The sequence below is a fragment of the Monodon monoceros genome, unplaced genomic scaffold, assembly GCF_005190385.1.
Source record: "Monodon monoceros isolate NGI ecotype Baffin Bay Population unplaced genomic scaffold, NGI_Narwhal_1 Super_Scaffold_14, whole genome shotgun sequence".
In the NCBI taxonomy this organism is placed as follows: Eukaryota; Metazoa; Chordata; class Mammalia; order Artiodactyla; family Monodontidae; genus Monodon; species Monodon monoceros.
Genome location: NW_021703770.1, coordinates 69042818 through 69070646, shown reverse-complemented (window position 1 = coordinate 69070646; position 27829 = coordinate 69042818). Strand labels below are relative to the sequence as shown.

The window sequence follows — 27829 nt, the reverse complement described above, 5'->3', positions numbered from 1 at the left end:
TCGGGCTGCAATAACAAATTATCATAGACTGGAGGCTTAAACAACAGAATTTATTTCTCCCACTTCTGGAGGCTTGCAAGTCCCAGATCAAGGTGCCGACAGATCTGGTGTCTGGTGAGGGCACACTTCCTGGCTTGGAGATGGCTGTCTTCCTGTGTCCTCACCCAGCAAAAAGCAGGGAGAAGCAAACTCTCTCTGGACTCTTATCAGGGCACTAATTCCACTCATGAGGGCCCCACCTTCATGACTTCTTCTAATCCTAATCACCTCCCAAAGGCTCCACCTCCTAATACCATCACATCAGGGGGTAGAGATTCAACATATGAATTTGATTGGGGGGACGGGGATCACAAACACTTCAGTCCATAATAGGAGCCCACACTTAGTGAGAAGGACTCTTTAAACACTAAAGGTTACAATGCATGAGATCAATGTCACAGCAGCAATCTATCAAGGACACTGGGAGCACAGAAGAGGAAGAAATTAGTTCTGCTTAGGGAAGGAACTCAGAAAAAGTCCCATGGAAGAAGTGATACTCTAACTAGATACTGAAGTAAGAGCTGGAGTTGGCTAAGAAGATAAGTAGGGGAGAGAATTCTTCAGACAAAAGAATGACTCACTAAAACTCTCTCTCTCTCTCTCTCTCTCTCTGTCTCTCTCTCTCGCTCTCGCTCTCGCTCTCTCGCTCGCTCTCTCGCTCTCTCGCTCTCTAACTGCTTGAGGCGAATAAAACCAACTTACCAATTTTAACCAGAGTTAAACCAGACTTTTAATTACTGTTAAGGTTTCTCCAAAAGTTATTTGTTTTCAGCTTATCATCTATTCATAGCATCCACAAAAGTGACCTCCTGAATTTGCAGAGGCAGCAGAATTTTTACAACAGTAATAATACTAAGATGAAACTTAATAGCATAGATTGATTGCCTTTATAACCAACAGCCCATGCGCATTCTCCAAGCCCACTAAGGCTGATGGGAAGCCTCATTTGCTGCCCCAAGCTTATATTTCATGGAGCACTTTTTTATTTTAATATAAATTGATTACATTCAAGAGCTACACATCTACTTTTAAACTAAACCATTTTCAGTAAATCGCTGAATACTTTACATGAACAACAAATGTTTTACAAGCTGATTCGTTCTTCTTACCTCCATGGGAAAAGCTTTGAAATTAACTGTGTGCTCAGAACCACGCTGGTTTTCTCTTCCCCAGTGAAATCTGACTTCATACAGCTCAAATTCATGCCCTTGAGGCAATGGACCTCCGGATAGAACTGAAAAAAGAAAATAACTTATATTTAATTACATCTCAAACACATTCATCAGCACATCACTATAAACACTAAGGACTTTTTTTTGCCAAAAAGGTCTCATGAGCTCTACAGAATAAACTCACATAACCAAACTGAAGAGTGAATCACAACTGTGAGATGAATTTATACTGTCATCTTAATACAGTAAAAGTTCAAAAACTCTGAAATACTTGGGAATGATATGTATATGTTAACTTCTTGTGTATTTTAGGCATAGGAGTTGACAGAAAATAAACACAGTAGCTATTTATACTCCCCGACACTTAAACTTATCATTGATCAGGGGACAAGAATATGGTCTGAGTCTCAGGCTGACCAATAATTCGCTATAGACCTATCAATAAATTGAACCTTGTTTACAGATAATCCATTTACACGAGCAGGCTTTCAACTGAGACAACAAATGTCAGCCAACAAAATTATCCATGCAGTGAATTATTATTAAGCCAATCTGATTTTTCAACAATGAAATCACATTTTTAAAAAAGCAATCTATCATCCAGTGCCACATAAATGTGAACAAAATTGTAATAAAATATTAACAATACTTAAAATATTAAATTTAGTTCTATGGGGCCCTGTCTCTATGTCTCATTTCCGGAGATAACCCAGAACTTTGTCCCAAATAAGAGCACTCTAAAGGATGATAAAAAAAATACATCTTGTCTTGAAGCAACAAAATACTTTGATTAGTTAACACTCCCTGATATCATATGGAAAAACCTGACATAAAGTTTATTACAAAGGGCCAATTTTGACACAAATAAAGGTTGTTTGCATTCTTCCTGTTAACAAAACTGTTCATTCTAAATGGTATCAGCTAAGAATTATTGGTTATTTTCAGCTAAGGAGCTGTCAAAATTCACCCTCTCCCCCAGATGTGGTCTCTTTGAAAGAGGTTAGTGTTCACACGTGGTTTGTCATTGTGCAGGAAGCGATGGTGGCCAGACTGAGTGCCCCACTGCGGATCAGCTTTGTTCTCCATCCTTTCTCTAACCTCAAAGGAGAAGAAGGGGAGTTGGTGCAGCCATATTTGTTTGGTTGGTTCTTCATCTAGTAACTTTTCCCCAAAAGAATTTAAAGCTGCTTCCATCAAAGTTCCTATCCTGCAGCCAGATGGCATAAATCAGAAGGAAGAGCAAAGGGCAAACAAAGACAGAGGCAGAAAAGAGACGGAGCAATGAGGCCATGGCACAAATGAACATTTCACAGACCTCGCTGAAAGTGCCCTACAGATTTGGTGCTAAGCCTCCCTCCAGCTCCAACAAAGAAGAAAACCAGCAGCAGCAAAAAGGGACTTTAATTTTGCAAGGGTTTAACCCTCACATCTGGAGGAAAGGGAAGTGCAGTGATGGCCTTTAGGATGACACCATGTCGCAAGATTGTAATGCGTTCCTCACGCTTGGTCTTTTTTTTAAGTTTCGACGCAACTCTGAGGGGTCGGTGTTATCATCCCATCGACGTGGCTGAAACGGGCTGAGCGTGAACAGCCCCGGTCATCCAGTGAGCCAGCTCCAGGAGCCTGGGACTCAAGCTTGTGACCCACAGCCCGCAGTGAGACGGGGAGACCGTGCTTTCGGTGCCCGTGAGCATGACCCAGAAAACAGTGGTCTTTAAGCCTAGATTTCTAAACTGCAGCCCCTCCTTTGAGTATTACACCTCATCCTATTTCCTGAACAATCCAAGAAAAATGTAAATACATGGCTAAAAAGGGATTACTGAATCCAGAACCACAATGCAGGCTCACTGCATCTTCTTCAATAACCATCATGCTGTGGATTGAAGGTCTAAAGTGTTTTGATCTCAACCAGAGTGCCACAGCTTCTGAATACTCACTCCCTTACCATGGCTGTCCGAACTGGGTCTTAAGAAAAACTGCCAAAGAGGCCTGGAGTCCACCCACTGCGTACCCCACCTCCCAACCAAAAAGAATAAATGGGAAAGGCTTCTTGGGAGTCCTGAGGTAGCAGGTAGATGGGCCCCCGGACTGGACAGCTGGAGTTTGCCAAGTGGAATAAACTGGAGCTTTGTTTTCCCAGACACTCCAAGGACCAAGTTAATGGCGGGAGCTGAGCTCTGCTGGAGTAAAGAGATAAGATGACCCCTCCTGAGGTCAAGGAGAACTCCCCAACTGCAAATGCACAGAAAGGCTCCTCGGGAGTCAAAAAGGGAGGGGGCGTTACCCCATTCCACGCTGGAATCGATCTTGGCAAAAAGATGCACACACGTATCAGGGAAGGGCCCTAGGACAGGTCAGGTGTGGGAAAAGAAAAAAGATAATCGGCCAAAGGTAGACAAAGAGCCGGAAGAACTGCCCTATATAAATGACTCAACCACCTCTTTACTGTGCTTCTCCTCATTAGGGAGGACACCCACACCCTTTCTCTCCGGGTGTGTATTTCTGCCTTGCTTCTGTCTTAAATAAATAGTTTCTCTGTGTGCTCTCCCACATGTTGTGCTGTGTCTCTGATAATAAACTCTGTACCTGCTTTTGCAGTTTTTGCCTCCTTGAGAAATTCATTTTTTAAACAGGGCAAGAGCCAGGGCAACTTTGCCTCTAGCCTCTAGCCCCTGGTAGACTAGCAGCTAGGATTCCTGGTTTTCACTCAGGCCACCTAGGTTCAATTCCTGGGCAGGGAACTAAGATCTCACTTCAAGCCACTGCTCACTGCTATCTCCCCGAGATCAGTCTCATGCTTGCTGCACCCCAGCCTGCACCATTTGAAATGGAAACACCCTTCACCTTGCGGGTCTACGACCCGACTTGAGGCTCTTGTCTTGGACGAGGCTTAGCTCCACACGGCCAAGGGAAAAGAAACGGGAGTACTGCGGAATGAAGCATATGTGAGATCGGAAATATATTTTCCCAAAACATTTTCATCAGGTACACACACACACATACACACAGAGTTTCTGAAACTGTTACAAAGCAGTCCCCCAGTTAGCAATGGATGAAGCTGATTCTGTCCATGATTTCAGGGGCCAAAAAGAGATCTGTGCTTCACACGTATACCCCTCACCTGACCAATGGCCAATATTTCTTTAGATTAAACCTTGGGAATAGAACTGATGTTTTAAATGCCCTGGAAATTCAAACTGCACAGATGTATGTCTTACTGGGGAGAAGTTCCAGGCCCACAGGGGTTCCACTGAAAAATATTTCAACAAATATTTTTTGATCATCTACACTGTAACAGGCACCATATTCAGTGTTTAACATACATTGATGTTGGGCTTCCCTGGTGGCTCAGTGGTTAAGAATCCGCCTGCCAATGCAGGGGTCACGGGTTTGAGCCCTGGTCCGGGAAGATCCCACATGCCTAAGAGCAACTAAGCCCGTGCGCCACAACTACTGAGCCTGTGCTCTAGGAGCCACAACTACTGAGCCTGCATGCTACAACTACTGAAGCCCACGTGCCTAGAGCTCATGCTCTGCAACAAGAGAAGCCAAGACAGTGAGAAGCCCGCGCACTGCAACGAAGAGTAGTCCCCGCTCGCCGCAACTAGAGAAAGCCCAGGCGCAGCAACAAAGACCCAGCACAGCCAAAAATAAATAAATCAAAATTTTTTAAAAGATACACTGGTGTTGACAAAACAGACAAAATTCACCGGCTTCATGGATCTTACATCCTATTAGGATGAAATGCGAATTTATATATTTATGAAGATCAGACTTTTACTGTGATGTTTGGTCATTACATGGTCATTATTTCAAGAAAATTATAATGAAACCAGATCCTCAGGGTCTTACATTCTATTGGGTTGAAATTGAACACAAAGAAGGGAAGCGTTTTTCCCCAGCCTGGTCCCCAGGGAGAGGTGACAAAGGGGCAGCTTTCAGCCAGGAATTGGCTCTGGTACCTTTCACTTTTGCTACAGAAGAATAATCCAAAGTTAAACCACACTAAAATCGCAAGGTGCTGCAAAGCCATAAAAAATGACAAAATCATGAATTCAGAATTTTATGAGGTGCCAGGTAAAAGCATTACCTGTTCATCCCCCAAGAATGATTGTGTTTACAGACTACAAATAAATAGCAGGTCTCTTTTATCCATTTGGAAACATCCTCTCAAGGCATTATTCTTCCTTTTGACCATTTCCTTGTTTTATAAGAAAACTAGTCATACCACAAGAAGAGCACTTTTCCTACATTTATGAAGATCAAATTTTGCTTCGTCATGTTCTGTCACTATATGGCAGGTTTATTAGTTGTGGTGCCATTATGTCCAATAAAATTACAAGGAAACATGAAACTCACACTGATGACATGCTACATTTCCTGAGAATAACAAACTTGTGAAAAGAATACAGCATACACTGATGCCATTGCTACCACCTCCATTGTCTTTAATGCTTTTTCTTTGATAGGCACAGCCATTACACTTATAGACATAAAAGAGTTCCTTTCAGAAGCTTCTGCAAAATATGGGAATCCCATAGAGACATGACATATATACATTTTCCTAAATCCATTTAAGCTTCTATGATCCTTTGCTGAAAACAGATTTGCCAGATAGTTAAAAAGCTGTTTGCCCCTCATTTCATTTGAGTTCAACACACACGTTTTGAGATGGTCTCCATGCCCGGCCCTGTGCTGACCACTCAGTGTATAAAAGGAAGGATATAGTCTCAGCACTGGCAAGGCATTCTCTGTGCTTTAGGCACTAAAGGTGATTGCATCGGGGCAGTAGGGGAAAATGCACAAGGCACTCAGACGGCGCCCAGCAGGGTCCAAGCCAAAACCAAGGGCAGTGGGGGGTGGTCAGAAAGTCAGGGAAGACTTTCTGGAAGAGATGACAGCTAAGCAGAGTCTTGAAGGGTAAGCTAACAGCAGAAGTGAGAAAGTACATTCCGAGCAGAGAGAAGAGGCTCAGAGAGGCTCAGAGATGGGAAACGGCCTGAGGGTACTCCAAGACAATAAAGTCAGAGGTACCCAGTGGCCAAAGGCAGGCCTCAAGGTGTGAACGTCAGGACGGGATGGCAGCTCACGTGGAGGGGCTGGAGTTTATCGTGGAGGGAATCATCGTTAGCTTTTAAGCAGGAGGCTAATATTTTTGCATTTTAAAATATTACTCCCAGGTCCCAGATCTGGGACTTCCCTGGCGGTCCAGTGGTTAAGACTACACACTTCCACTGCAGGGGGCATGGGTTCGATCCCTGGTTGGGGAACTAAGATCCTGCACGCTGCGTGGCGTGGCCAAAAAAAAAAAAAAAAAAAAAAAAAGGATTAAAATATTACTCCCAAGGGGACTGCTCTGGTGGCGCTATCAGATTGCTATCATCTGTACCAATTTGAGGAACCTGGGATTAGAAGAATTCTAGAGGTTTCCTTCCAATCATGTCCCTCTCTCAATCCAGGAATGCTGTGTTTCGCCACTATTTATTTTCAGAATGTGAAGCTTTTACTCTTGAGTTCGTTTCTCCCACACAGTTGTAAGGCTAAGCCTGTAGATGCTATTACCTAAGACTTTGTAACTTGTTGAAACCAGTATCATCTGTAGAGCCTCCAAGTTTCCAGAATTTGGAGTTCTCTGGCCTTCAGAGCTACTTGTTCACATGTGTATAGCTATGTATAAGAGCTTCATTTTAAAGAAAAAAAAAAAGAATCCGCGTGCCCATGCAAGGGACACAGGTTCGAGCCCTGGTCCGGGAAGATCCCACATGCTGCGTAGCAACTAAGCCCGTGAGCCACAACTACTGAGCCCGCGTGCCACAACTACTGACCCTGCACTCTAGAGCCCGTGCTCCGCAACAAGAGAAGCCACCGCAGTGAGAAGCCCGCGCACCGCAACGAAGACCCATCGCAGCCAAAAATAAATAAATAAATTTATTTAAAAAAAAAAAAAAAATATATATATATATATATATATTACTCCCAGGTCTGCATGGACAGTGTACCAGCCAAGAGCAAGCACAGCTGTTGAAAAGGCTGCTGTCACAGCCGGCCAAAGATGGTGAGGCCAGGAGACAGAGGCTGCTGAAGCCGCAACGCCAACGTGCAGGGACACCAACGCCAATGGTCCCTCATGTGTCCCCCGAAGGATCAGAGGCCCCCAAAGTTCATTCTCAATAGGTTTAAAGATTTTATAGCCTCAGTTTAACTTTTAAGGAATCCCAAATGTATTCAGAAAGCATTCCAAAAATAGTATTAATTAGTTCTTTTTTAACATTTGAAGTCTTAAAACAATCCATATTTTTTAAACAGTCCTTAGCTTTTAACCTACAGCTTTATTTCATATTAAAGAATAAATAGCATCAGCTCATAAGTGTAGCACTAACATAACAGTAGGGAGAGACCAGTTAAGCTGGGTCTGTACAAGCAAAGTGAAGGGGTGAAGGCAACTTTCAAGTCCCCCAAAGTCAGCTAATAACACACATAATCATAAATGAATTCAAGTTTTGCTCTCCTGGTTGCCCTCATTTATAGGAACTTCCCTGAGAAGAGACAAGTGAATCTCTAATTCTGGTAGTAAGCGATCAATAAGTATACGTATTAATGAATGGAGGGCTATCATATGAGGACCAGTGGAAGGAACTAATTATGTCCGGAAGGAAAAATGGCAACTCCACGGTATGATGATGGCAGTCAATCTTTTACAGAATGTCATGTGGAAGTACAATTTTATGTGTTCCATGTCAGTCCAGCATCCCAAAATAGAAACAAGGAGGGCAATCCCAGAAACTTTTCGATCTGGGGAATTACTCAAAAGCAAAATGGATCTCCTCAGTGAGGAATGATGAAGCCACCCAGCCACTTGCCAGAAGGTCTGAGATATGGGGGCTGGATTGCGGGCCTCCAGGGGCCCATCCCACTCATTGAATATGATTCAACCCCTTTCCTAAACTCATGGGCTGCCTTAGTGGAAATCAGAACACTGAAGAAAGTAGCATACAGTCTGTGTGAGTGAGCTGCTGAAAGGTGATTGTATCACAAAAGAAAAGGGTGGAGGAAGAAACTTTGAGAAATCCTATCATTCAAGGTTAATGGGGCATGAAGAACTGGCAAAGGAAAGGCAGTCAAAATTAAGAAGAAACATCTATGACGTCATAGAGACCAACAGGAGAAAGAGTTTCCAAAAATTCCATTGCAAATGCAGCAGAATTAAAGTATTTTGATAATTTTAAAGTGGCCACTCGAGGGCTTCCCTGGTGGCGCAGTGGTTGAGAGTCCGCCTGCCGATGCAGGGGACACAGGTTCGTGCCCTGGTCCGGGAAGATCCCATATGCCGCGAAGCGGCTGGGCCCGTGAGCCATGGCCGCTGAGCCTGTGCGTCCGGAGCCTGTGCTCCGCAACGGGAGAGGCCACAACAGTGAGAGGCCCGCGTACCGCAAAAAAATAATAATAATAAAAATAAATAAAGTGGCCATTCGATCGTAGAATGAGATTATCAGTGACGTTCGTTTGGGAACTTTCAGCAGGGGATTGGGGGTGAAAGGCTCCTGTTCGTGACATGCCTCAAATTTAAAACCCCAGGTAGGGTTACTATATATGGGAACTATACCATTAGGATTATTTTAAAAGCTTTAATTTAGTAAATGGAAGCATTTAAATTATGCTACAATTGTTGTAATTCTTTTTGGTAATTCTGTATCCTTTTTTAATATAAACAAAGCAGAACAATTTTTTTAATTGTGCTTATTCTACAGATATTTTTATTTAAAAAAAAGCAGCATCCAAGGAAACTTCAATGCATTATTACCAAGTGAAAGAAGCCAAGCGGAAGGCTATAAAATGTATGATTCCAACTATATGACACTGTGAAAAATGCAAAGCTATGGAGACAGTATAAAGATTAGTGATCGCCAAGGCCTGGGGAGAGGAAAGGAGGAACAGAAGCGCAGAGGATTTTTAGGGCACTGAAACCATTCTATACGATGCTACAATGGTGGATACGTGTCATTAAACATTTGTTCAAGCTCATGGAATGTAAAACACCAAGAGCGAACCCTAGTGTAAACTATGGACTTGGGCGCTGAGGGTTCAGCTGTCAATGCAGGTTCATTAACTGTAACAGATGTACCCTCTGGTTACACTGTTTTCCTGCGGTCAACAACCAGATGCTGCCAGCCAAGTGTGAGCCATCACACCCCTTCCCTCAGAGAAATCCATAAACCTACAAAGGCTGCTCCAACAACACAGCCTGGTCCTATGTAACCGTGTTACTGTGACATCCCCCAGACCTCAATCCCTGCCCATGTGCAGAGCCTCTGATTCAATTTTTAGACCCATTCCTAAATATGAACAGAGAGCCAAAGATTGCTGGATATCTGAGGAGAATCTCCAACATAAAACAGAGACACTAAAACAAACAGAAGAAGGATCCCAGAATAAAACAGAGACATACGGGAAACAGAAAAGAAAGCAATACAGAAGAGAATGAAGAAAGATCCTATAATCATGAAATAAATACTGGTAGCCATATTTTCTTTAATTCATAGAACACAATTTTTTAGAAGTTAAAAATATAAGAGCAGAGATTAGAAGTTTAATAGAAAGATAGAAGTTGAGGAAATCTACCAGAAAGTAGAAGAAAAAGACTTAAAAAAAAAAACGTATCAATGAAATAATATAGGAAAATTTCTAAGAAATAAAAGACAATTATCTTGACTGAAAGGGCCCACCAAGGGCCCAGCAGAGAGACACACAAGGTATGCAAACAATTACTCTCACAAGCCCTTCTTCTCAGCAAGTTATTGGGAGATGAACTGTAGGAGGGAGTAAACCAACAAATCCCCGAAATGAGGGAACAACCTCAAAAAGAGGATGTCTCATCATCCAGGAAACATGGAATTGGACACAGAGACAAGCCAAGGGACTTCCTAGGCCTGAGGTCCAGGGAGCTGTGGGCGATGGCAGTCCAGATGGGCTGAAGAGGGGAAGGATGGATGAGAGGACTGGAAGGACTTTTTGAATGTCCTGGGAGAAGATGTGCCTGCTAGACATCAGAGAGTTTGGAAATGAAATCATGATGGATAAACAAAAAACCAAAGAAACAAAAATATACCAACTCCGGGCAGGGGCGCGGGGGGGAACCCCACATTATTCAATAAAGGAAACAGAATATAGTCTCAGCTGGAAATGACAGTTACACAGTCATAATAATAAAAACACTGAGCTAATTTAAATAACAACTGTAATTTAAGTACACAGGGACGATGGGGGGGCAAACCCACGATGGGGGAGGGTAATAAGAGAGCTAGACTCATCGTCCATCATAGGGAGTTCACAGATATCTTAAATATCAAAGCACGACAGTATAAATATGCTATTAAGAAATGTGGAAGTGGGGCTTCCCTGGTGGCCCAGTGGTTGAGAGTCCGCCTGCCGATGCAGGGGGACACGGGTTCGTGCCCCGGTCCGGGAGGATCCCACATGCCGCGGAGCGGCTAGGCCCGTAAGCCATGGCCGCTGAGCCTGCGCGTCCGGAGCCTGTGCTCCGCAACAGGAGGGGCCACAACAGTGAGAGGCCCGCATACGGCAAAAAAAAAAAAAGAAATGTGGAAGTGACAGCAGGAAAAACAGCTAAGAGATGAAAGTGGTCGTAATCAAGGCAAACAATTTTAAGTGGGGAGGGGTGGGTTATAACCAGAAGCAGAGACAAATATAGTACTAGCCAACTATTTAAATTATGTTTACATTCTATCTTGATAAAGATAAAGCTTGAATTAAATAAATGAAATACAGGGTGTTCAGGGCTTGCAGACCATTCCTTTGAAAAACTTATATATGCTAAGAAGCAAATAAATAAGCTGGTCCAGACATGGGATTTTTTTGGTTACTTTTTTTCAAAGCTTGGAGAAACACTGAAAGGGAAGAAACAATGAAGAAGTGATTATACTGGCAGAAAGGAGACAGGCATCTGAAGGAGCAAGGTCTCCAAGGAGTCAGAAGTAAGGGGTCTGGAGCGTGCACGTCAAATCAGACCCAGACAAAAATACAGGCAGCTCTTCCTCGGCGGTCAGGGTGGACCCAGTGGGCGGAGAGTCGAAACACTGCTTGATCGGCTCTGTTTTGGGAGGCGATAGGGGGCCAAGGAAAAGGTTGAGAAGGCTTGAGAAGTTACCAGAAGAAAATGGTCAACTCAATGTGATGGAGTAAATTTGATCTTCGAGCAGGAATGGACACAGAGTCTTAACTGACAGCGTTTGGACTCAGTCATTCCTCTATGCTCCCATGATACTTTATAACACCATGTCGTATTTACACTGATGCTCTAAACGACTGTGTTTTCATCAATATGAATCCTCAAGAACCTTCTTATCCATTTGTATACAAACCAACATTGAATCACCATGATGCTTGATGTGAAATGGAAGTTAGTTGTATAGATATATAAACGTTTATTTCCAGAAGTGAAAAAGCATGTCAACATACCAATAAACCTTAAAACGTAATACCAACATTACCTTAAAATGTTTTTTATGCCAGGACAGTCAGCATACAATAACTTTACTATATATTTTATAAATAATACATAAGGTCCCATCATAGATAACCCCCCCAAAAAAATCTGATTTAAGTTCAAATTTACATCTGAAGCTGTCTTCTTTGACTACATCCACACAACACCTAGATGCTGTTTTGGGTGACGCCCATACCTTGACTAGACTCAGAGCAGCTGGGAAGACTCTAAATTAAAGTTCAGGAATATTCACAATGAATAAAATATCCATAGTTGGTAATCAATACCTGCCCTGCCTAATAATAAATCCAAAGATTTTATGGCTTGAAATATCAAATTTATCGATTCAGAATTAATTTGAGTACAGTTGATCTCTGTTTATCAAATGCTTCCTAGTATTTCAACGTACTCCTAATTTTACATTCTCTCCAAGAGGGAAATAGAGTTACTATTCACTACGAAAAGCAAGATATTAATGCTAATTTTTAAATATTCCACTCTCCTCTCTCCTACATTTGAGCCAAAAGCCAATTTCCTTGGTAATTACCCAACAGCTTTTCTAAAAAACATTTCAGATCCATCTCAAATAGGTTCAGAGGGGAGGAAGAGAGTTAAAAAATAAATGAGTAAAAGAGCTTTGTTTGCCATTTAAATCTTTTGCTGAGTTAACAGGCTGTTTTTGATTGCTATTAATTAAAATTCTTCTTGTCATATTAATTTAGCAGAGAAAATTAATTTGGAAAGTCTATCTTGAATGTCAGATTATGTCAATAAATCCGAATCTTTAGTTTTACAAGTTAGTAAAACAGAGAATTATAATCATCTACATGATTTATTTTTTTGTTTGTTTAAAATGGAAAGTTTATTTGCTCAGCACACCAAACAGACTGCAAGCACTGTCATGACAAATATACAGAAATATGCAGATCAACATAAAATAGTAATTTAGTTTAGATGAAGGGAAATCTCTTTAAATGTTATGACAACGTACTCCCAAGAATCTTTTTTTCAGTTAATTATACATTTCAATAAAACAAACGGTAATGAATTGAGTGGAAGTTAGCTTGTGAATTTTTCTTAAAAATAAAAATCCAACCCTATTAATTCATGCCAGTTAAACACTCTAACTAAAATCTCCAAGTAAGTGTAAAAGGAGATGAAGGTAGTTACCTTTTTTGCTTGAACAGTCCCAAGGAAAATGGTTACTACAAATACAGCAAACTGTTAAGACCGACCAATCTAGAACATACTGTTAAGCTAATCAACACTTTAGGACAAAATGCAGCTTGGTACACTTGTGTATGCTTTTGCTCAAATTCCACAGGGCTGGAATTTGACCAACTAAGGTTGTTCCAGTAACATCACACAACATGGAACAACCAACTGACACCTTCATCATTTCATCCTTCCAAAAATGTTTCAGAAAATTATTCCCCTAAAAAATGCATTTTATAGTCTATAAAGGTAGCCTGACAACAGAGCTACGTTAGTTCTACCTTTAAGGTTACACAAGCTCTATAAACTTCTAGTTTAAGAAGCACGCAGAAACACCTAAAATACCTGATTTTGACTTCAGGATAACCTGAATGGCGTGCCCATCGTTGGCGACCTCACAGTCCCGGCAGACCACGTAATTCGGGGAGAGGCGGACATCCAGCAGTGAGGGGTCATATCGAGCTTCTCTTGAGTTCAAGTTAATGGGAGACTGGTACTCCCCATTAGCATCCGGAAACACCAAGCCCCACTCAACACCTGAGGACAAAAGGAAGCAAACTTAGAACAGACTGAAAAAATAAGTTACAGCAAAATGTAACATGGGGAAAACTAGTTTAAACACTGCTTATGATCCTTGCCATTATTAAGAAGGTTATGACTACTGTCCCTTTACAGATAAAATATGGTAATAATAATGTGTGTGAATTTTTGCATTCATATTTTGAATGATCTAATGTTATCAAATAACACATTCAAAGTCCTAGACTAATAAGATATTCTATTTGCCTACACAGAGGTACTAATTTATGGCTCTAGAAAATTTAGATCTTTAAGTGATTAGAAAAAAAATGATACCACAAAAATTTCCTCTGTTCATTAGTTTAATTATGTGCAGTACTTGGGAAATTCCTATAACACTCAGCATTCTTGGTGAGAGCCAAAAACCATAAATCTGTTGCTAGTGAATAAACACTCCTTACCAGAAATGCGAACACAGTATTCTGAAGTGTGCATATGCGTATATACGCATACCTGTATGTACGTATTATATACATAATACTCTTCGTATTTTTATAATTCAAGTTGTAAACTCTACGTTTGTTTCAATATATGTAGCCAACATCAGCACCAGTAGTCAGCTCTGTTAGGAGTCCTACATCTTCAGGGATACATTTAGGAAACTAAACGTTTTATTAAAAGGGCAGCCCCCGTCTTGCCAGGTCCACTGATTCAGCTCAAAACTGAGGAAGACTTGATCGGTGTCAGCATCCTCAGAGAAAAGATCAGTGGCTCAAATACTTTCTCCCCGCAGGCAAGCAAGAAACTAATAGTTTCACTAACGCTATATGAGAAAAGAATCTGAAAAAGAATGACTATATGTAGATGCATAACTGAATCACCTGGCTGTACAGCTGAAACTAACACAACGCTCTAAATCAGCTATACGCCAATAAAACATTTTTTAAAAGAAACTAATAGTTTCACTAACGCTGTATTCTCAAGGTGTTGAGTACAGCACAGCGCGGCTCTTCTCGCTACTCGCAAGACGGAAATGTCACCGCCGCAGCCTTCAGGCTCGCCCTCCGGACCGCGGCAGATGCCAACCGCTGCCCGGCAGCAAGGCCGGGCTCCCCGACGCGAACGCCGGCGGCTGGCACCCCCGCTCTCCCCGGAGCGCCTGGTGCCCCGAAACGGGCCGGGGGCGTGCGCAAGTGTCGGGGACGCGCGTGGGAAAGAGCGGACGCGGGGCGCGGCGAGCGCGCCAGAGCAGCGGGACACCAGCGGCGCCAACCTCCCGACGCGCGGCCGGTTACCTTCCTCGTAGCCCCACTCCACACCCTCCTCCTCTTCCTCCTCATCCTCCTCCTTCTCCGGGAAGGCCACGGAATCTTCGATGAAGCTCAGGTCAGCCATGGGGAGGCCGTGGGTCCCCTCGGCGCTCTCGCCTGCGGTGCCTGCGCCTCTGCGAGGCTAGCGCTCCGGAGCGCGAGGCGGCGCACAGGGCGGTGGGAGCGCGCGTGCAAGTGGGAGCGCTCCCGCGTGTGGGAGCGCGCCTGTGTGCGTGAGGCAAGCGCGCGAGAATGAGTGTGAGCGCGTGCGGTGAAGGGCAACGTGGGTGTGAGCGCGCGAGCGGCGCGAGGCGGGAGTCGTCGGGCGGCCAGCCCTGGGGGCGCGCCCGAGTCCGGCCGGAGCGGGAACGAAGCCGCGGCTCCGGGAGCGCGATCAGGCGAGTTATAAACCCGGCCGGGGCGTGGCTGGCACGGGAGGGACCGCCTCCTGCGCTCAGGCGGGGGCCCGGGATGGACCGCACGAAGAGGCCCCGGGGCTACGGGCCGAACGCACGGAAGCAGGAGAACCCACCCCTAGACACACACACGCACGCACGCACGCTCGGCCTCCCGCGCCCAACCCCGGTGCGCAGGGGCTAGGCCAGGGTCTTCCTACCCTAATTTACTGTCATCTTATTCCAGGAAATACCACAAAGAAAGAAAGGGGTCGGGGAGAAGAGACACGAATTGCCCCGGATAAGAGTAAAGAGAGGGCTGGAGAACCCTGTACCAAAACAAAAAAAAGTTTCCCGCTCCGAATCTTAGTCGTTGAATATTTACTTTTTAATTCATCCTTAGAGACCAGCGGAAACGAATATGGAAAATTTTCCAGGAAACGTATAGTTCCTAAAAACACTCAAGGAAAAAAATATTATTTTAATCTAGAGAAGAAATTTTAGGGAAATTTTTCCATTAAAAAAAAAAAAAGGCAAGAGGAGTGAAAGACAGTAAAGGAAGGCTGTTTAGTTTTAGTTTTAAGCCTGGCTTAAAACTTCGGGCGCAGCTGACTGTGTACACAGCTCCCAATCACCTGGTGAAATCGTGTAAATAATGAAATGCACACATAACATAACAAACAGGAACTTTGCTGATCCAAAGAGTCACCTCTTGAATATGCTTCTCAATCCAGGGCGAATGACTTCAACCCCCTGTTCCAAGAGCTTTTAACTCAGAGCAGGTTAACCCCGCATTTTTAGAATGTCTGTGTGCATAGTAAGCTCAGATTTGGACCTTAGGTAAGATTTTTATTAATGTGCACCAAAATGTAAGCAGGTTGAGTAGCGGGTTTCTAAATGATACCATCCTTATGAATGCTTAACTCCTCGTGTAAGGATGGAGATGCTCACGTTGGAGATGTTTAGTTTCTGTGTTCCCAGCCCTCACTGCCTACTCAGCCCTCTACTTTTGTAAAAAACGACTTTATAGGCTATTAGAAATTTCTCCGGAAAATGGATTGGGACTAAAGGGGGTGGGGGGGAGGGGCGGACTCAACCAATTCTGCCGCTTTCTGGAATGTTTAGCAAAATAGATAAAAGCTATTGGTCAACTTTAGCTTTGAGGATTTCAAGCATTCTTGTAATTTCTCTTTTCCCTTAACACAGAGACCAGAAAGTCCACCATTCAGAGGACTGATACACAGTTTGAGAGAGACTAAACTCATTCTTCACTCACTGCCTTTTGGTGTTCTTTAGTGGGGACCCTCCCTCCTCTGCACCCCAGTAAGCCTGGGATTGACAGAAGCAGAGGTCTACCCTAAAGATATAGCCTTTAAAAATGATAAGCACTAAAATAATAATAATAATAATAAGCACTGCCCAAAATATTAACCACTTTCCACTGAAGTTCTTCTAAAAGGAACATTTTATTTCTTTTTCCATTTTTGAAAACTTTTTCACAGTCTTGAAAATTTCAATCGAGTTTCTTTTTAGAAGTAGGTTCACACGTTCATCAAATGCTGCAACTCATGGAACCCAGGCAGGATCCTGAGAACAAGACAGATCACTTTGTGACCTTGAGCTCGTCAGCAGTGTCCATTCCCCTTTGCCCCCAAACCTGCATGGATGCTAGATTGCAACCACTGTGTGACCACCAATTTCATTTAAAGGATCACATGAATTATAGAGATGTTTACCAAACCAGAGGACAGCAAAATCTTGTGGGAAAAGCTCAGTTTTCCATGAGTAAATGGTGCGCCGTATCTACAACAGATAGGCTGAGAGATTGAATTGTTAATCCTGAATTTTGCAACTCATAGACAATTTTGCATATAGCCCACGATGTATTCATAAATACAGTTAGCTACTAGACAAACGTATGTTTACCCATATTTGTTCTTTGTGAATTTTTCAACATCATGTGTGTAATGTAACTCCTCTCTGCAAGCCTAGGATACCTGCCCAGCAAGCAACATATGAGCTATTCCACCATGCGTCCAGATATTCAATTAACAGGCTTAATTGCTTTGAGACTGTGTGCTTCAGAATTCTGCTAATTAATAGCACCTTAAGACCTTCTCTTCTCAGATCGCTGTACTATATTATCACTAAAGGTGGAGTTTCTATTTCTAGTTATTATAAGATATCTGTCGCCATAAAACCTGAACACACAGATCAAAGATATAGGCCATTGCTTTGATTTACAAGATAGAACAAGCACACCTAAATCCAGTATCAGAGAGTCTAAAAATATTCATGCTCTATATTATGAATATTAGTACTACACATATCCCTCTGTATAATTTTAATGCATTTCAACCTAGTATCATTTTTATTGATAATTCCTTAAATCAACTGTATATTGCTCACTTTTAGTGTTTGCAGAACTGAGGTCAAACCACATCCTAAAACAATTTATTAAAACTAAGATATATGTAACTAATTACTATCCGATACTAAGAAAAGAGAAATAGAAATACCTAAAAGGAGCAAACGAATCTAGATATCACAGCACCGCACACTTACACAGCCCTCTGCTCCCAATCTTTTCTCACCCTTTATCTACCTTCCCAAGGCTTTCTTACTGTACTGATGAGTTTGGGCCCTAGAGTTGTCATAAATGATCATTACCTTCTTGTGCACACCTTGTGCTCTAGGAACACCTCAAGGATGGAGCTAATATTTGCATGTCAAGTAGCTTTGAACCAGATCAATTTCTGAACTTCACCAACAATGAATTGTGTTCCTTTGTGTGCACCGCTCTGTTGTGGGAGACCCCAGAATGAATAAAATCCTGTTTGTGCCCTTAAAGAATTTACAGTTGTCTTGGGAGTGAGGAGGTGAGAAGAGATAATTAAGTGTAATAAAAGCAGTATGTTAAATAGAGAGGCAAGTACCATCACCATCTAAGGAAGGCGCGATTCACACACAAGGGAATGATCCAGGAAGGTTTCTGGGAAAAGATAGCATTTTAGGCCCACCATAAAAGATGAGTAGGATTTTTTGGTGGGCAGTGAGGGAGGGAGTACGATTACTGGCATGACCAATGATGCTGAATCATGAAAGTGCTTGTCATCGATCCATTTTCTTCTCTGAGAGCCTTCTATGACCTGCCAAGACCCATCCGCGATACTCAAAAAATGTGTGCTTCAGTGGGCTCATGTCTGAAGTAAGATGCTTCTCTGGTTGTTACGTTCGCTAATCTGATTTTTGTTTTGTCAGTATAGATGTCAAAATTTTCCTCACTATATACATTTTGATTTCTGAAGGTTTCAAGCTTTGTTTAGTAGGCAAGTTCTGATTCTTTCATATTTCTTTCTGCAACAGATTAATCTCGTATTTTGCCTGCTTCGAGTAGCATTTATCAACCTAATTTGTTTGACCTCTTCTTGGTCTCTTGTCTTCAGAATCATCAACTTTTAGTCTTTGGGTTCAGTGTAGCTGTGGAAGATTGTACAGTAAGTCCCCTACATATGAATGAGTTCCGTTCTGAGAGCGCGTTCCTAAGTCCAGTTTGTTCGTTGGTCCAACCAAGTTAGCCTAGGTAGCCAACTAACACAGTCGGCTATATAGTACTATACTGTAATAGGTTTATAATACTTTTCACACAAATAATACGTTAAAAAAACACAAAAAATAAAGAAAACCTTTTTAATCTTACAGTACAGTACCTTGGAAAGTACAGTAGCACGGTATAACAGCTGACATCCAGGGGCTGGCATCGAGTGAACAGGCAGGTAGAGTTACGGGCTGGAGGAGGGAGAGGAGGTGGGAGATGGTAGAGCTGAAGGACCGTCAGCGATAGGAGACAGTGGGCAAGCTGCAATTTCACTCACGCCTGATATTGATGGAATGTACATTTGCATTTTTGATAGTTCACAACTTGAAGGTTCGTATGTATCTTTTCTGTCATTCTCTGGCCCTTTCTGTGAGATTGTACCTCACAGCTTTGACCAAGTAAATATCAGTAGAAGTGCATGCACCACTTCCCAATAGAAGCTTTAGGAGTTATTATGTGATTCCACCACTATATTTGTCTCTCTGCCCCAAAATGACCCAGTCCAAGAAAGGCACTGCTCCTTCAGTCAGTCTGGATCCTGGAGTAAAAAGCATGCAGAGAGCAGAACCACAGACACCCCAAAGTCAACCTATTATGTCAGTGAGAAATAAACCTTTGAAAAGGCACTGAGGTTTCAGGGCTGTTTGTTACAGCAGCATAACCTAGCAAAAGCTGATTGTTAGAGTAGCCATTCAGGTAAAGATGAGTTCAAGGGTAATCTTCATTGGCTCAAATGCTTTTTGGCACCTGTCTTTTTTTCAAAGTAAAAGTACCTCTCTGACCTGTAAGGAAACTAAACAGCCTAAAGCAGTGCACTTATCTCTGCCTTGCAAACTTCTTAGAAGGCCTGGCCCTAACTGGGATCCTGACAACCTCACCACACCATGAGAAAGCCCTCATCCATGGAAAACCCCCCATCTCCTCCAGTAGACATGGGCCATAGCTCTCTTCACTTCTCTGAGATCACACCAATTATGTCTGGGGCCCAGTGCCCCCTTCAGCACCAAAATGACAGACGCTGAATCTGGGATGTCTGAGATCATTATATTGATGGCTCCACAATCTGTCTTTATAACAAGCAAAACCTTATGCAGGGAGCCTTCCTAGTGTTTGCCAAAGGAAATCGCCCACTCAAGTGGTTAAAGTGCATTCATAATAAATCTGTGTAGATCTCTAGCCCTGAAATGAAGATTGTGTTTGAAGTACGTGTTGTATAACCTCCTCCAATAGACAATGAGCTCCTCTAGGGCAAGAGGTTCATCTTATTTCTCTTTGTATCCCCTCATGGTAGGACTTAAGACTTAGCTTCCACGTGCCACCTGATCAGCCTTTACCAATATATTAGTGCAATAAAAATTACGATTGCTGGGCTTCCCTGGTGGCACAGTGGTTGAGAGTCCGCCTGCCGATGCAGGGGACACGGGTTCGTGCCCCGGTCCGGGAAGATACCACATGCCACGGAGCAGCTAGGTCCGTGAGCCATGGCCGCTGAGCCTGCGCGTCCGGAGCCTGTGTTCCGCAACGGGAGAGGCCACAACAGTGAGAGGCCCGCGTACCGCCAAAAAAAAAAGTTACGATTGCTAAGGTGGACGCTTTCAGGGTACAGTGGGACCATGGAAAAGGGAGTGATCAAGTTCACTTGGTGGCAGGTGTGTCAATAGGGGCTTCGTAAAGGAAGTGACATGTGAGCTGGGTCTTAAAAGATAAATAAGTGTTCTTTTGCCCACAGAAGAGAGAAGGAAGTGAGGTAAGAAAGACATTCCAGTGAAAAGGAAAACCAAACAGCAAAAACTGGAATATAGAAGCCAGCCTGGGTTCACTTTTTGATCAAGTTTTTCTTTTTCTGTGGTGTTAATAGAAGGCTTTCTGTGGTGTTAGTAAAAGGGCAAAGGGACACCTTTAAATAGTGTGTCTCTGTTTTAGTGATTTTTTTTTAAGTCTCAAAATAATCTCATGACGTGAAATAAAGTACAAAGTAAATGATAGGCAGGTACATACTGTTGACAGAACAACAATGCTAAAAATGTATTGAGGGAATTCCCTGGCAGTCCAGTGGTTAGGACGCTGTGCTTTCACTGACGAGGGCTGGGGTTCAATCCCTGGTCAGGGAACTAAGATCCCACAAGCCAAGCGGTATGGCCAAAAAAATAAAAAATTATCCTCAAGGATACAGAGACTTTTACGCCAAAAAAAAATAGGTTTAAAAAACAAATGTTTTGAGCCCTCTTGACATGAAGAAACGATGCAATGGCCAAGTTAGAGTAGGCTGTTGGCCTGACTCATACTTCAGTTCCCACAGCAACTGGGATGCCTCACTCTGCCCTACAACATGCCGTTGGCAGTAGGAGATGCGCTATGCCTGTTGTGCAAAATGGCAAAGCCAATTCATAGGAAAATAATATTCGGGCACTACAGTTGTCTCCAAAGATGGCTGCTGTAATTCCTGTCCTGTAGGCACACGAGAGGGGAGGCTGGTTCCCCTTCCCTTGAATCAGGGCTGGCTTTGTGACTTGCTTTGTCCAGTAGACAGTGGTAGAGTGACCCTGGGCCAGTTTGGGGCTTTGCCTCTAAGAGGGCTGGCCGATTCCTCTTTTGCTCTTAGGAACCAGTCATCATGGAAGAAACTCTACCACCCCAAGCCCGCCATGCTGTGAGGAAGCCCAAGCCAGCCACGTGACAACACCTGCAGCAGCCCAGGGCACAGGTGACTGAGACCTTCCAGCCCAGCTTAGCCAGCAGCCGAATGCAGCCAGGTGAGTGGCTCCACCTGACAGTGTGTGGGGCAGAAAAATTGCCCGTCTGAGACCTGCCTGAATTCCTGGCCCACAGAATTGTGAGAAATCATAAATCATTGTTTTAAGCCACTAAGCTTTGGGGTGGTTAATTATGCAGCATAAAGAACTGAAACAGCACTAACTGTGTCCCAGGCACTATGTCAAGCATCCCCCATAGACTGTCTCCTTTAAGTCTCATAAGAGCTTTAGAAATATCATTGCATGTTCAGATGAGATTGTCGGTGGCCATAGACAGAGGTGTGGGTGACCTGAGATCTGCCTCTCTTAGAACCTGTGCTCGGAACTGCCAAACTGACTGCCTGCAGAGTTGGTGAACTCAGCTAATGTGCTCTGTCTCCACAACCAGGAGAATGTGGGTTGTAAAACAGTTAAGAACCAGACAGGAATTTAAATGCATACTCCAGCTCTAATGCACCCTGCCTCTGGGCAAACAGGGAGGTATGCTGGACCAGTCTTGGCAGCTGGAGTCAAGAGGGTCAAAAATGGAAGGGTCAAGGAAGCTAAGAAAGGAAGCTTGGAAAAAGAGCCATACAAAACTGAAACATTTTTTTAATTAATAGACTTTTTTTTTGAGCAGTTTTTTTTCCAAAACAATTAAGCAGAAAGTACAGACAGTTGCCACCTACCCCCTCATGTCAGCCCAGTTTCCCCTATTATTAGCATCTTGCATTCGTGTGGTACATTTGTTACAATTGATGAGCCAATATTAATGATATATTATTATTAACTAGAAGTCCATAGATTACATTAGGGTTCACTCTTTATGTTGTACATTCTGTGTATAACTTTAAGACTCTGCTTTGGGGATTTGATGAAATTTGGTATTTTTATTCTGCTCTTGGAATCCCATTTCCAAACATAACAATCCAGCTGTGGGAATTCCCTGGCGGTCCAGTGGTTAGCACTCCATGCTTTTACTGCCATGGCCCTGGTTCAATCCCTGGTTGGGGAACTAAGATCCCACCAGCCATGTGGAGTGGCAAAAAAAAAGAAAGACTTTGCTTAGGTATAGAAAAGGGAATCTGTGGCTGGAATCCCGTGTTGAAGAGATTTGCTCCCAAATTAACCCTACTCTGCAACCATGCATTAGTCCATCTCTGTTGCTCCTCTGACCTCTCCCCTCTCTGTCCTTCTGTTTGTCTTAGCCTCTGCTTCAACCTCAGGCTTGCCCTGCTCAGACTAACAACTCAGGATTTGATCTCTCTCTCTCTCTTTTTTTTTTTTTAATATTGGCTGCGCCAGTTCTTAGTTGTGGCATGCAGGATCTTTTTTTTAGTTGTGGCATGTGGACTTGTAGTTGCAGCATGCATGCAGGATCTAGTTCCCCGACCAGGGATTGAACCCGGGCCCCCTGCATTGGGAGTGCAGAGTTTTACCCACTGGACCACTAGGGAAGTCCCAGGATTTGATGTCACTTGACGGACTACAGGGTCCCTCTCACTGGTTGATTTGCTAATCAAAACTTGCTATTATGTATTATGTGTGTAATGTGATTTCACTCATTAATTCATAATAATATGATAAAAGGTATCTTTTTATAGATGAGGAAACTGAAACTCAGAGAATTAAGTGCTTTGCCCATGTTCACAGAGCTAACAAGTACGGGAGTTAACCAGGTCTACCCAGCTCTACAGCCAACACTTATTCCATACCCCTTTCCCACCTCTCACCTTAGAGTCAGGTTTTAGCCACTGTTGTAACAAACTCCCATTCAAAGTGTCATTAGTTATCCATCCATTCACATTTGCAACCAGCACTCAATGGGCTATAAATTAAGTACCTCCTTAGCCATCTAACACGCTACTCGTCAAAAAACAGAAAGCCTTCAGGGTGTTTTATATTAAATATTTCTATTTCATAAAGAGTTTGTGTAATGAGGAGGAACCAGGGACACTAATGAAATACACAAAGCAATAAACATTCCTAATGCTATTGGAGCACACATGTTGACATTATGGTAGGAACCCCATTGACTGGGCTTCACTAACCATCACTTTTAGCATAATTTTTAATGATGGAAGAAAGAGGTTAGCATGGTGCTAAGTACCCACAAGGTACTAAACCAGACTGACTGCACTAGTTTCGACTGGGCTTTAATTATTTAAAGGGCAGCAACACACAACATTATAGCTTGATAGTCCCCAACTTGAAAGGAGATAACAGAAATAGACTAAAACTACAACATGAGAGATTTAGGTGAGACACAATAATTATCAGATATAAAGAATTATCAAACGTCTGATGGAAATACGTATCTTATTAAATGGATTATTATCTTTAGCATAATACACTATGTTGGAAGGTGGTATAGTATAATGGCTTTGTTGCTTAATAAGTTTGATCTTGATGAAGTCATTTAGGCTCTCTTTGCCTCGATTTCCTCATCAATAAAATGAGGACAATAATGGTACCAGACCAAAAGCGGTGTTGAGAAGATTACCTAAGTTCATACAGATGATGCATCTGAACGAGAAGAGCCAGTTCTACCAGGATGCTTGTGAAAATGCAGATTTGTTCCAGTGCAATTGATATATCAGGGAACAATCTGAGCACACCAAGACTTCCCTGTTCGCTCAGGCCACTTTCTTTTCTGTGAGAAACATGAGATGGAAGCAGAAAAAACTGCACGCAGTTGACCCGAGTCATGACGGGACTACACATGTGCGCACATGCACACACTCAGACGTCGGCCAGCTACGTCTAACATGACAATTCTCCGTCAGACTTCAGGTGACCCTCCTTCCACCCCTTCACAGTAAGTCACAAGCTGCAAACCCTTCTACAAGCAAACATCAGGTCTTTTCCAAGTTAAAATGCTGCACTTATTTTAGCATTTATGCATTTCTTAACCTTTGAAGTGTGTAAAAGCGGCTACCATTTTATTCCATTCCTTTGGGTTTTTTTTAAATGTGTCACTGATGAAGGGTTTGAGTGTTGTGCCCCAATCCCATTTTCCCCAGAAGCCCTGTGGCTGTTTTTGCCAATTTTTCATAGCACAGTGTTTTTTAGGAACACATGTATCACATTATAGCAAAACAGACTGTATCTGCCACTAATAAGCACTCAAATAGTGTGATTATTATTGTTGTAATATAAGAAACTGACACTTGGTGTATATGACCTGGCTGTTTTCTTAGATCATTTTATCTTTGAGTTAATTTGGTTATTGTCATCATTTAGTTTGAATACTGTCCATCTCACTGTTATTCATGTTATTGTTGTATTCGTATTTAGGAATGTCTTTATGATTTGCATATTTGTGAAACTGCTCCAAGTATGTGAACCAGAGATGCCAAAAATTCTAAATGTTATTTAAATAAATCCAATCAATGTTAATCCTGTAAGCAGACACGGGAAAACCACACTTCACACCAAAGCAGGGGAAGGAGTTAGGGCTGGAAATGAGCACAGTTTGGGCAACAAGTATGAATCAAATACTACTGGACTTATTTACTCATTTAATCCTTGTGACAACTCTGTGATGTAAGTTTTATTACCACTATTTGACAGACGAGGAAACTGAGGCCCAGAGAGTTTATGTAACTTCCCCAAAATGAAAGAAACAATGAGCGATGAAATTAGGATATGCACACAATCTGCTCGCTTGAAAGATAGTATGGCTTCCATTACTCCAGTAATAGGATGTTGTGACTCAAGAAGCATGTTGGACAACCAGTAAATACCTGCTGACAAGATCACTGACAAGCTAAAATCTGTCTTTCAGAAAGGCATTTGACATTCAAAAGGTATTAGATCCCTACCGATGTACACAGTATAGTACCAAGATGTTAGCTAATTAGACCTTACCGTTTCTCACCGACTGTTGCCAATTCCCTATTAGCTGTGACCCCTCCTAGATTCTCTCAATCTTGACTCTTCTATGCTCTCAAAATTCCCATGCATGCGCTGCACACAGAATTGATCTCAGCTGGGTTGAATCAACCTCTTCTATACCCACAACACCAGATACTTTCTGGTCCCCAGATACACCGTGTATTTCACATTGCGGGTGGTGTTTTCTCCGCACAAATGGAGAACTCCTGTTCATTTTCCTGTTCCCCTCCTCAGCCCTTCTTAGCCCCTGACTATCTACAAAACCCTGCTCAAGTTCTTCCTCCCTACGTAGGCTTCCCCACCTCCCACAGTTTGCCAAAGTAGGTGCTATTCTATTCTGGAAGCATTTGCACCATAATCATTGCTTCCATATCTTTCTCCAGCGCTTGAGTATAAGCTCTCAAGAAACAGTGACTACATATCATTCGTCGTGGAATACCCAAGACCTAGTAAGAGGCAGGTCTTGCCTCAAAATAATGCTTGTTGACTAATGCACATGACCAGATTTTAATCATTTTTAAAATAACCTAGAACAAATGCTTTGGAAAGTCCATAATCTGACTCTAAAATGAACATTCTGGGTCTGCAAAAAGTGATTCAGAACACTTCCAGGCAAAAAATAACTGAACTGTATTGTTTCATATACTGCACACTTTGAAGGTCAAAGTCCTATTCTTACACAGAGTTTCTAAGCCACAATACATCTGAATCAGTTCTTTTTTATGGAACACTTCATAAAATTTTATTACATTTTGAAAGTCTCTACATTTTATCTTTTAAAACCGTTGATTTTTGTCCTCCTTGGGAATTGCCCCAGCTTGGATAAGCTTCCCTCTGTAACAGAAGCCTGATGAGAACCTGCTGTTCCTGACCGGTGAGCACATCCAAGCCCATTTGTATTTGGAGTTGATGGAAACCATGTGCATTTGTGACGACTGTGAGAAAGTGGTCCCTGCTGTATTCCAGAACTTCCTAAGGAGAAGGAACTTTTGTTTCTCTGTAAGGATATGTGTTTCTTTGTATCTACTAAGAAGAAACTTTTGTCTTCTTGGCTACCAAGACTACCCAGACCTGTCTCCTTTTCCAGTACACGGAAATATAACTCCTCCTCCCTTTTTTTTCCTTTTCATAACTGCCTTGGCACTAACTGATGATCTTTGAGGGGCCGAACCAAAACACTTGTGCAAGAAATATGAGTTTTGATAGCATAAGTTGAAAAAGGAATACCTGATGGATACTGAGGGATAAAACCATTGGATAAGCACCAATGGGCAAACTGAAGTTCCCAAGGATAACTAGATACATTCTAGTTGGGAAATGATGTGGCATCAGTAAATTAGTTATAGATGTATTTGCCAATTTCTGCAATTATAAAATTAAGAAAGTTTCTTTTGGAGATTGGAAGATGTAAATTTGAGGAAAAATTAAAAGAAAGTCTATCTTGTACAATTAATAACTTTTGAAAAATTATGCTATAGTTTTAAAAATCTATAGTTTTCTGAAAGATTTAGATAAATTCATGGATTCCATAGCCAATGGGTATGTTACCCAAAGAAAAACAGGGCTATTGATGCCTCTGGGGTCTAACACATTGGAAAATCATGCCCCAGCACTGAATACCCTTTATAAGAACACAACAATCTGAAACTCCACTTTTGACTTATTCTTATGTTAATGTTTACATATTCTCAAAAGCTGTAACCTTCTGTTGGAAGTCAAAAGCAAATAAAACATTAGGTGCTCAAGAATGAGATAAAGATATAATAGAGGAGGGCTTCCCTGGTGGCACAGTGGTTGAGAGTCCGCCTGCCGATGCAGGGGACACGGGTTTATGCCCCGGTCCGGGAGGATCCCACATGCTGCAGAGCGGCTGGGCCCGTGAGCCATGACCACTGAGCCTGCACGTCCGGGGCCTGTACTCCACAACAGGAGAGGCCACAACAGTGAGAGGCCCGCGTACCACAAAAAAAAAAAAAAAAAAAAAAAAAGATATAATAGAGGAAACTTTAACAAAGACTGAGAAAGGCAGAACCCTTTGGAGTCCACCCTGAAAGTCTTAATTTCCCTGAACAAACACCATCATCTCACAAAAACACAAAACAAATATCCAACACACGTACCCATTATCAAGAGAAGCATTTTTCACCTTATGGGTAAAGATCTTAGGTTTGTCTAAACCAGTGGTTTTTATTTTTTTTTTCAGAATAAACTGGATTTAATCACTTTTATCAGATTCTTTCATGAGTCTCAGATATTCTTGTATCCTGTATTATTTTTTCTTTCAATTTCCATATATATATTTTTTAACACCTTTATTGGAGTATAATTGCTTTACAATCGTGTGTTAGTTTTTGCTTTATAACAAAGGAAATCAGCTATACATATATTCCCATATCTCCTCCCTCTTGCGTCTCCCTCCCTCTCTCCCTATCCCACCCCTCTAGGTGG

General features: G+C 42.4%; 1 protein-coding gene across 6 annotated transcripts in view; it reads right to left on the bottom strand.

Moving 5' to 3' along the window:
* Window positions 1-27829, bottom strand: part of CA8 (carbonic anhydrase 8) — a 212338-nt gene that overhangs the window by 73489 nt on the left and 111020 nt on the right. For 3 of the 6 annotated variants that reach the window (XM_029222670.1, XM_029222671.1, XM_029222673.1), the window contains 2 exons: window positions 13276-13467; window positions 1149-1273 (listed from right to left, as the gene is read on the bottom strand). In XM_029222670.1, coding sequence (XP_029078503.1) covers window positions 1149-1273; window positions 13276-13467 — 317 coding nt within the window. Of the gene's footprint in view, window positions 1-1148; window positions 1274-13275; window positions 13468-14744; window positions 15138-27829 lie in introns of those variants that run through there. The other 3 variants (XR_003793518.1, XM_029222669.1, XM_029222668.1) reach the window with 2 other exon arrangements.